At 37.6% G+C, this 11,155-nt stretch overlaps 1 protein-coding gene across 1 annotated transcript in view; it reads left to right on the top strand.

The window, feature by feature from the left end:
- Positions 1-817: 817 nt before the first annotated feature.
- The window catches only part of LOC107686292 (C-myc promoter-binding protein-like), a 37,771-nt gene continuing 27,433 nt past the window's right edge, over positions 818-11,155 (top strand). Inside the window, 8 exon segments of the mRNA XM_016483231.1 lie at positions 818-1,029; positions 6,936-7,281; positions 7,866-8,112; positions 9,076-9,145; positions 9,503-9,672; positions 10,346-10,584; positions 10,679-10,745; positions 10,868-10,892. Of these exon segments, the coding sequence (XP_016338717.1) occupies positions 6,971-7,281; positions 7,866-8,112; positions 9,076-9,145; positions 9,503-9,672; positions 10,346-10,584; positions 10,679-10,745; positions 10,868-10,892 (1,129 nt within the window). The 5' untranslated portion in view covers positions 818-1,029; positions 6,936-6,970.

Raw genomic sequence — 11,155 nt, 5'->3', positions numbered from 1 at the left:
TGAACTTTTCTGTTTTGCAAATCCATTTTTTTATTGATCTTAGGAAATATTCTAATATTTAGAGATACTGAATTTTTGACTTTCATGAGCTGTAAGCTCTGATCATCAAAATTAAAACAAAAAAACGTTTGAAATATTTTACTTTACTTGTAATGAATCTATATATATATATATATATATATATATATGAAGAGTTCAGATGAAAAAAGCTCGAAGTGCCATTTGAAATTTATTTCTAAAATGAGCATTTTTATCAGGCTCCTATGTGTAGGTTCTTTAATTTCACTTTAATGGCAATGAATAGGTTATAGGATGTACTACAGCTTGATGTACTAAAATAAATAAAACTGAAATACAGATTTTAAAAACAGACATATTGAAACTAATAACAATAACAAAAACAACAAAATTACCAAAACTGCAACTAAAATTAATATAAAAAACGCAAAATATAACAATAAACACTAATTAAATTTGAACTAATTCCCAAAACGAATTCCTCTTTGAGGTACTATTATAGTTTTATTAATAGTTTGAATTATTCAAACTACTTTTTTAGTTTGTACCTCTCATATAATTCCAAGGCTTTTTGTGCCTGTTGTTTATCCACGAGTGGACTGTGTCTTTAAATCCAACTTCCAAGTCCAACACTTTCAAACACATTCTGTCAATAACACTCAGCGCCACAGTCTTTATATGGACTACCTGTCGGGACGCCCCCACATTAAATCAGCGGTCCCCGGAATGTTCAGCTGACGTCACGGCTTGCTGGCAGTCACGTGCCCCGGCGGCAGGTTTTGATAAGCGCTTGCGCGAGTCTGGAGCTGAGCGCATCTCTGAAAGCGTGTAGAGAAGATGAGGCACAGCCCTCCCGGAGGGAATAATTATACGTGATAGAGGAATAATTTATTTGTCTGATGAAAATGGATGGAAATACATAAGGGCCTTCTTCAGTCCCGTTATTAATAATCAGAATAACGGTGCGTGTTTCAATGAGCGTGTCCTCTGAATCGTCGTCCTACTGAAACAGTGAGTGTGCTATGCTCATATCTGTTTATTGGTTACGAACATTAATTTGCCTTCTGTTAGGAATGTTAAACGTTAAAATAGGTGATAGATGATAAATATGAAGCGTTTTAAGTCAATATATGATGTAAATATTTAAGACTGACCGGCGATGGAGTGACTGCTGTCATCACGCGTCGGTAATTGTGCGCTTGTTTTGATTCTGATCGTGTATTTACACACCATGTGATGATAGTCATCACTTACACCATTTATCGGTGAAGCTTATTAGAAATATGTTTCTATTAGTATAATTCAGGATTGTGAGCTTCGGATGTAAATAACATGGCCCTTATGATTTATGAGTTATTGTAAGACTGACCCAGCCCAGCTGTCTGGATGCAGTATCACCTTCATATTTATTTCACCGCATTTTTTATGTTTGTTTATTAGTATAGCTCAACATGCAATGTTCTATCTTTACTGGCAATTAAAATGGATTTATAATGGAAAAGATGATCACTACAATGTCAGTACTGGTGTGAGAACAATCATAGGCATTAAAGGGAATGTGTGCTATCAATATATAGACAAGTGCTTGACTTGTGTATTTTTTTATGACTTATTTGTACATTTGTACATTTTGTCCTCCCAATTCTGAATATGTGGATTAAATCCTTCGGTATAGCTACTCCACAGGGTGCCACGCTCAAATACAGATCATAAGAGTTACAAAGACAGAGATTTTGTCTGATGTGATAATGTGACGCTGTAGTTGTTTGAAAGAAAGCCTGGTTGAGCATAGCATGAAAAATTTGCAAAGGTATTTCAGAGAGGTTAAGGAAGATTTCTCAAAGCATCCATCATATATTGTGGTGATTTGGCTTTGATCCAGGATTCAGAGTCGGTTGTGATATGTATCTTAATTCAGAAAAGAAATTGCAGTGGATTCATGAGCATGTCTTCATGTTGAAGTGTGATATTTGCCAGTGTATCCTCTTTAAATTCATTAAAGCATGAATATGATTTTTAAGTATGACGCATCCCACCAGTTTTCCCTGTTTATTGCATTTCGTCATCGCTCAACTGTAATTACATATTTTAAGTTTAACAGTCTGTGCTTAACCAGCTTCAGCAATGCATGCTTTAGTTCGGTTGGGCGTTCCTTTAAAATGCATCATGATTACAGTAAATCTTACATTAAAGGGAAACGTCTGTTGAAACATTTTCACTAATAAGACTCTTGGTTGTTTTCATCTTCCCACCCACTTTGGAAAGCCTGCATGGGCAGAAATTGTTTTGAAACTCCAGATGTTTGCCAGAATTTGTCTCTTGACAATAGGTTGAATAAATGCATTGCTTTATAAGTGTCTTTTAACCCAAAAGTTGTAGTAGATGGAGTTGAGTTGGAACTTTAAAGAGAAAAGAATTCCTGCCTATCCTGTACCTCAGTAAAGTCTTCCTGACAAAACATTTCCACATAGAAATAGCTTGCCTTCCTCCTCCTATCCAAAGCATGCAGATGTCTGCTTGTTTCCCGGCATGGTGCAAAGGAATCAAATGTCCGCCCCGTGTCTTAAGCAGGACCAGATGCTCGGCCAAATGTGCTGCATTAGTTCCCCCTTCTTGTGTTTTCCTCCAGGCCTCCCTGCTGTCCCAGAGCTGTGCAGTATCGGGAGCCTGTTGTTCCATAGAGCCCTTACGCAGGACCACAGCCCATAGCTCCAGCACAGCTGGATAAGATCACGCTTGTTTTTATGGGCAGGCTGTTAAATTGGCTTATCCTGTGGCTCTTACACGCCACAGGTTGGTGAAAGAAGGGCAAGGCTTATCATGCCAAAAGCATGCCTCCTACAGCATGATAAAATTATTAGAAAATGGTGTTTGTTATGCTGTGGGTTTTGTTTGGGACAAGACTTTGTCTTTTTCTTCCCCGATATAATAAGTCATGTAAAGCTACACTCTGTGCTGAAGAGGTTTTAATGTAAATGAGGAGTGCCAAACTCATTTTAGGTCAAGGCCCAGTTTGGTTGAAACATCACCATGAGAGCTGATTATTTTTTTTATTCCTAGTATTTTAACATTATATAATACTACACTGTAAAAACATCCACAAAAATAGCACTTCACTGCATTGTGTTTTATGGTTAACGTAAATGTCCGTAAAATTACTGGATAATAAATATCCTGGCAGAAAATTACTACTACATTTTCCAAATTTTTTTTTTTAAATGTTATAATTTTTTATATATTTTCATATTATTAATTTTATTATTTATTTACAACACATGCTCTTTTGGAGTTTATGAAGTTCTTTATGCAGCTTTAACTATAGATATTTGGATAAAATGAAAAGAAGCAATATAAAAAAATGAATGGATGCGAATATTGTTTAGCATTTGATGAATATTACATTCATCATTTTTAAATCATTTTAGTGTCTTTGTTTGGACAGTTTTTTCCATGGATTTTATGTAATGTAATAATAAATTACTTTTTTTTTTAAATAATGGACCATACTTTGAGTGCTAATCCTAGATAACATCATGAATACACTCAGCCACCTGCAACTCTCAAATTTATGTCCATTATGTGAGTCTGTTTTCCTATTCTGTGGCGTCATTCATTGCGTTGTGCTTTCTGTACTGTGTGTACTGGAACTGTCCAGTCATTTAAACTGGAAAAGGGAATCATCGATCTCTTACTCCTGTTCTTTTGAATGACAAGTATCAAGTCGGTCAGAGATCAGGGAAGTAAAGGAGTTCCTTATTTCTTTCTCAGCAGCCAGATGGGATGGCTCAGACATTAAGTGTACTTTTCTTTCATGGGTTCTTCATGCCAGGATTTCCGCTGCGTAGGACCCATGTTGATTTGTCTGATGAAAGTGCCATTACCAACGCACTTCCGGGCGTTTTTGAGTCCCTCATTGACGTTACCATGGTGTTTCTCAATAAAGGAGTGACTTCCTATGAGTTGTCTGAAAAGTGTTGAGTCAGTGCAAGTCAAGAGTCTCTATAATTGCATCACATAACAATGAAATCTGCCTCAGGGCTTTCCAATGCACAATATGCCTTATTACAATATAATAACAATATAATTCTCTGCATGTTTGTCCAAATTTGCCTAGAATTTCTCTCTAACCTGTCGGGTTATGCCGTTTCCTTTCCTCCGCAGCAGTTGTTATTGAACTGTTGATGTGTGATTGTGAGGTCCTCATTACTGCATTATCTCTACCAAAAGAGACCGCTTTCTGCTCTGTGACTCATTTTTATTAGTTTTATGTAAGTATTTTCTCTCCCCTATTACATTTTTAAGGTGAATGATGAATATTCGCTGGCTTTTCTTCATGGTTGCCATGGTGAGGATTATAATTTCTCTCTGCTGATGGTAGAGAGGGCACAGCCAGCCTCTGCGGATGGCGTGGTTGTTGGACCGAGAGATTATGTCTATATATAATCCTAAATCTCTCACGTAACATGCGACACATCTGCTACATTTTCTTCTCACTGTGTCTGGTGGACTTTCTGTTGTATATGTCTAGAACAACGTGGGTGTGATTGGATCTTGAGATGTTTGATTATTTCTGCAAGCAGATTGATGGATTTATGTTTGCTTTGTGTGATGTTGTTGAGCACAATATGTGAAATCAGCTATAGGAGAGACATCTGGAACAAAGTGTGCATCAGTGTCTTTGTCAATGTTGTTGGACAAGGGACAGAGAGAGTGTTCTAGAGACCCCTCCTTCAAAGCCCAAAGGTTTATTAGGATGAGAAGGATTAGAGTTCTAAGGCCTGTATTTATTCTCGGCATCTAACTGGGATCATGAAATCTGCCGATGACTTGTCACCATTTCCAAAATATTTGGTAGAAAACAGCAGCTTCCCGTTTCACACCATCAGCGTCACTGGTTCCTCAAAAGACAAACTTCTTTACTTCGACACTTCGTTGTGGCAAAAGAACTAGTCAGTAGGTCAGTTTCAATTCCTAAGCTCTTAAGCCGTGTCCCATGACTCTGTTGGCCATTACTGTAAATCACAGAGAAGCCATTGGCTATAAAGCTGCAAGCCACCAAAGACCTTTCAGATGGTGTCCACTATAATGACGATGGTATACTAGGCGTGTAACAGTTTAAATTTCTAGGCTCCAGATTTTTGGTACAGTTCAATATTTGATCAGGGAAAAAAGACTACTACTATTTACTTATGTAGGAATAAAAATCACAAAACAGTGTTTTTTTAAACAAGTTTAAAAAGATTAAACTTGAAAAATTAACTTTAAAAAATCTTACTGATTCCAAAATATATGCTGTATATATAGTTATTTTTTTTAATTAAATATAATTTTATTTTGCAAGGATGCATTAAATTGATTCAAAGTGACAGCAAATAAATGTATTTCTGTTACAAATAAATGCTCAAAAGAATAAATGTTTGTGTACCCTAGTAAAGAAAATCCTATGTCATAATTTATTTTAAATACATTTATTTCATACCAAGTATACTTCACATCTATTAACATATTGATTGACATATCACATAAGACTTACTGATATAAAATTATAATTAAACTTTATTTGGAGTATTTCTTTATTGCACATTTCCTAATATTATGCCTACAATGTGTTTTAATATCACTATTAATAAGGATTGCATGATCTCTGTACAATATGAGTCTTTCAATGCAAGATATTTGTAGAAGTATACTTGCAATAGTTTCACTTTAGCACAGATATATTTATGTATGTATCTTTAGTTGGACCTCAACAACACTACTTCCGCTAAATTAAAGTGCATTAAAATTAGTTGTTCCAATTTAGTAGACTTTAAGTATACCAGTTTAGTATACAAAAAGTACAATTGCAGGGTATTTTTATTAGGAACATAAATATGTAAATGTATTTTTAGTATACTTAGCACATATTGTTTCACTAGAGTAGTCATCAAGGAATCCTGAAAAACGTTTATCGTGGTTGGTTTCCACAGAAATATTAAGCAGCACAACTGTTTTCAATATGATAATAATTATTAAACATGTTTCTTGAGTAGAAAATCAGCATATTAGATTGATTTCTGAAGGATCATGTGACATTGAAGACTGGAGTAATGGCATTTTAAACACAAATTATACAAATATTATACATACATATTACACAGAGAAACATTACACCCCTAGATTTAGGTTTCAGTCATTTGGTGGGACTGTATGACCCCTACAGAAAGATAAAACTGGACCAACAGTCTACCAGCAGGTACCCTGCTATTTTTGGTGCTAAGAAGCCATGTGAATATCAGTCACTCGTAATGACTCAGAGTGAGTACATGTGCCAACTTGAGTGTTGTAAAAGCCCCAGGCCTCTTCTGAAAGAGAAGGGAATCTCTAATTAAGATATCAGTGGTTGTGCTATTAGTGAGGCTTATGGTGACAAACTTCACATTGATGCAGACAGAAGGAATTCCCTTTGTTGTCTGACCTTTTTAAGTACATTTTTTTTCTTCCTTCCTGTGCACTTACTCTGCAGGTACCAACTCTATGACTCATGATTCAAAAGCATAATAGGACATATTCCTTTATCCCTATATTTATAATACGGGTAATTGCTTCTGTCTGTCCAGTTTATATTTCTCACAAAGATTGTTATACGAGGTTGTGCTCTGCATCTGTGGATGTGTAATGGTCATATCCTTTTCTAAGCACATAAGGGAGCAAAAGTAACCAGAGTAAAAATGGTATTTCCTAGGAGTGTTGCATAACTCGCACTGCATATGCTGATTGGTTTTTTAAAAATCCCTCCCGGTTTAAAGAAGGATGTTTTTATTCGTGAGCATGTTCGAATCTGAACACCTGGCATTATTAAGCAACAGTGTTTACTAGGCTGCAGTTTCACATTTCTTCATGTGCTCACTCTATTCACATCGCTCTCTTGTTCCCAGCATATACAGTCCTCGTTTTATGGGGATGATCGAAGATGGAAGACAAAAGCCTTCGTGTAGCAGACTACTTTGTGGTGGCAGGACTCACCGACTCGTCTAAGCCCCTCGAGGAAGATGTCCACCCTGAGGATGGTGGTCAGAGGAGTTCAGCCCAGCTCAAGGCGCCCATCACTGATGTGGCTGTGGTGATTCGCTCCCTAGGGGAGGAAGTACCTCGAGGGTATACCTGCGTTGAATGCACCCCCTCTGGACTTCCTGCCGAACTGAATGGAGGAAGCCTCATGGGGCCGCAGATCTTCCTCTGCTATAGGAGAGGCAGAGACAAACCGCCACTCACAGACCTGGGGTAAGACATCTAAGCTTCAGATATGATTGTTCCAAAACCTAGTAAGCTGCCTACTTAGAAAGCATTCTAAGTTATCCTCCTGAAGCAAAGTCTGTTCTAAACAGTTGCTAAAAGTTTTGTTCTTTTCCATGCGACAAACTCAGTGACAAAAACATTGTAGATAAAGATGTTGACTATAAATATACCCAATTTTTTTTATATTAGAAGGTATCAAGAATAAAAAGCTAAATATAGAACTTGAAGAAAAAAGTTACATCTACACTCTTAAAATTGAATATTTAATTCTATATAATTTGCTTATTAGAACATCTTAGTTATTTTAGCAACATGCTAAAACTCAATTCTTCTGGAATCAACAGTAAGTGAGTCATGTCTCTGATGCTACTTGCCGAATGCCTATTGATGGAGCTGCTTTCCAAATCACTAATTTTTAAGGTACCATTTAGGATGCTGTCTTTTAAGGTAGCTACTAATGTAGGCAGTAGACAATGAGGCAGCTCAGTTGGTTTTGGAACCCGTTGTGTTTTCACTTTTGTTTTGCAGAACGTTTACTATCCTCATGTCCTTTGTTTCATGATTCTTAGCATCCTCTTTGAGTGGAAAGAGAAACTGAAGCCGGACTGTCAAATTATACAGACCACACCCTCTGGCCGTCCTGCTAATATCAGTAGCTCCTCCTCCCAAAGGATCTACATCACATATCGGCGTGCCTCTGAGAATCACTCTCACTCCACGCTGGCTGTCACAGACATCTGTGTCATTATTCCCGGCAAGGGAGAGACACCACCACATGCTTTCTGCAAGGTGGACAAGAATCTCAACAGCAGTATGGTGAGCACAACAGTCACCCTATCCTTCTCAAATGACCACCAGTTTAGATGGAGGAAAACTGGTTGACCATGATGGTTTTTCTAGCAATGCTGGTTGTCCATGGAAGTCTTGCTAATCAAGGAACCTTGTTCAAACTCTAGGCAGCTTATTTACAAACTCCATATTTACTAAATGGCAAATTAGCATTAGAGCGCAGTTCCATAAAAGCACAGATGGCAGGGGAAAATTCTGTGAGTGATGTACTAACAATGTGCACATTAAAGAACAGACGCAGCCAGATCATTTCCATAATGACCAGCGCAATCTACCTAGAGCAGCGCAAATTAGCGCCTGCATGTACAGTATTTGAAAAATAATGTGTTTTTTGAACATTAAAGCATGTAAACATATTCTGTTACACCAAATACACAAAATAATTATCTTTAAAAAAGCATAATATGACCCCTTTAAGATATGCTTTTTTTGTGCGTTAAATAATGCCAATGCAAATACCAGTGAATTGACAAGCGCAAACGTTAGTAAATCGTGTTGCGTCTTTCATTTTAATACTGTCCTCCCATAAATTTTGCATCTGAAAGGGAAACTCCTAAAAATGCATATTTAATAAGGTCAGGTGCAAAAATATCAGTGTTCACGCCTTTTCAGTGCTAATTCTTTACTAATTCTTTAACGCCAAGAGACCGTTTGCGCTGACCCTTTGATTTAAATATGGGTACCATATTGGATATCAGTCAATTTTAGAATTTATTTAGTGATATCAGCCAATTTTGGTGAGATTTTCAATAATTATCAGCTTATCAGTATTTACACAATTTTAGTATTGGTACATCCCTGCCCAAAGCGTTTTAGGTGGGTAGTTTTCCTTAAATTATGAGTAATAACATCAGACCACAACAATCAACCTTTTACATATCTGTATAAAATGTTGAATCAACTTCATTTCTGTTTTTCCTGCTTTTACAGTGGGGGTCCTCTGTGTACTTGTGCTACAAAAAATCTTTGGCCAAAACCAACACACTTGCATTCAAAGCAGGTATTGTATCTCAGCCTTGAGTTGTTTTTCACAGTTTGTGTTTTGTTGTGCATTTTGCAATGAACAGTAGGAGGGAAAGGATGTGTTAGCAAGAGGCACATCAGAGCAGTAGGATACGACTGCAGATGAATGAAACTTGATACTCCCATGTAGCAAGAACAACATGATGTCATTGTTAAGCTCAGTGCTCTCAGCACCAAAAAGATCTAGGCTTTAACCGCTGCCTGCGATTAGCTTGTCATATGGAAGACTGGGTCAATTAATTAATTACAGGGCAAGCGATACGGGATCAGTAATAATTGTTGTCTTTGATGGAGCTATACAGCCTAACTGAGGGTTTGTATGGGGTGTGTGCAGGTCTTTTGTCCAGATATCCAGAGGAGGATTATGATTCCTTTCCTTTGCCTGAATCCGTGCCCCTGTTTTGCCTGCCGACGGGAGCGTCGATTGAGTGCTGGCCCTCTCATTCCAAATATTCTCTTCCTGTCTTTTCGACATTCGTTCTCACAGGCGCCTCTGGAGAGAAGGTACAGACAGGAAAATTCACGCATGAGCACGCACAAATACACACACAAACATTTAGATTTTCTGCAGGTTTTCTTTTCACTGCCGCACCATCATTCTTTGAGAAAATCAGACACACAAGAAGGTGAATTGTCTTGTCTGGTTTCGCAATGTGCAAAGAATTTAAAGCAGCTAGAAACCAGCACGGGCGGAATATCAAAACCGCCCATGAATAATGGGCCTCGGAAAAGAATCGAAAATAAGATGAACTTGTGTAATTGGCCTGTTTAATAATGCATTGCTAAAGTGCTGTTTGGGTCAGCTCAATTATGTCAAACACATCAGTACACTCAGCTCACTCTCCTCAGCCGAACAAGTCTCAAGGCTATTTGTGCTGCAGTATTGTATAATTTATTCATTTAGGTGAGCGGCTTCAAAGAAACATGGCTAAGCTGAGATATTTCTGATCTAAAAGACTGCAAAAATAAATCTTCCGTATCATTTTCTCACTGGGTGGATTTGAGAAAAGCGGTTTTGAAATAGATACTGTTGGTGATTGCTTTTAAGTAGGCTAAAATAGTTGCCATTGTGCACTTTAGAAATGTAATGCTGGTATCAAGACAGCTTTTTTGTTCTCTAAAATGTAAACCAACCCAAATCCTAGAAGGTGTTCATGAGTCTGTCTCTTGCTCTCAGGTTTATGGTGCCGCCATCCAGTTCTATGAGCCCTACCCAGAAGAACATTTGACTGACAAGCAGCGATCTCAGCTGGGTCTGCAGGCTAACGGGCTCAGGCCTGATGGGTCCATGACTGTCCACACCAACAAAAGCATCTGCCTTCTCTCTCACTGGCCCTTTTTTGATGCTTTCCATAACTTCCTGACCTTCCTCTACAGATACTCCATCTCAGCTCCACACACTCTGCCCATTGAAAAGTGAGTTCTAAGGACAATTTTAGAGGTTGCCAAGCTAGAGCTGAAATTTTAATGTCTAAAAACATTTTGTAATGTTTTTTTTATTTGTCCTTAGGCATATTTCCCATTTCATGCACAAGGTTCCTTTTCCTTCCTCACAAAGGCCACGTATCCTGGTGCAGGTGAGTTTTGTGCACGTGGCATCTTTGTTTGAACACCGTCTTTCACATTTTGTGGTCAAATAGCTGCCAACCCTGGCCCTCATCTCACTGTGACCACTTGTTTGTGTACTTGTTTTTCACAGCTGTCTCCACATGATAGCGTATGAAGTGTGGAAATGATACTTCAGCAGGACCTGGTTAAGTGTGATATCTTTATAGCATGTTTAAAGTGGGTTGTGACTCCATTTTCTGTATTTTTTGCAATTACCTGAACACAGGTCAATAGCTCATTTCATTGCAGATGATCATTCATGTCTTTTACTGTTTTGCTTTGTGTTTGTTGTTTGTGTTTTGTGTTTTGTTTGGATTGTTTTGTTTTGTTTTGTTTGTTATGTTATGTTATGTTATGTTATGTTATGTTATGTTATGTT

Source organism: Sinocyclocheilus anshuiensis, unplaced genomic scaffold, assembly GCF_001515605.1.
Source record: "Sinocyclocheilus anshuiensis isolate Anshui unplaced genomic scaffold, SAMN03320099.WGS_v1.1 scaffold481, whole genome shotgun sequence".
Taxonomy (NCBI): Eukaryota; Metazoa; Chordata; class Actinopteri; order Cypriniformes; family Cyprinidae; genus Sinocyclocheilus; species Sinocyclocheilus anshuiensis.
Note: the sequence above shows the minus strand (reverse complement) of the source record. Positions and strands in the feature narration are given on the sequence as shown.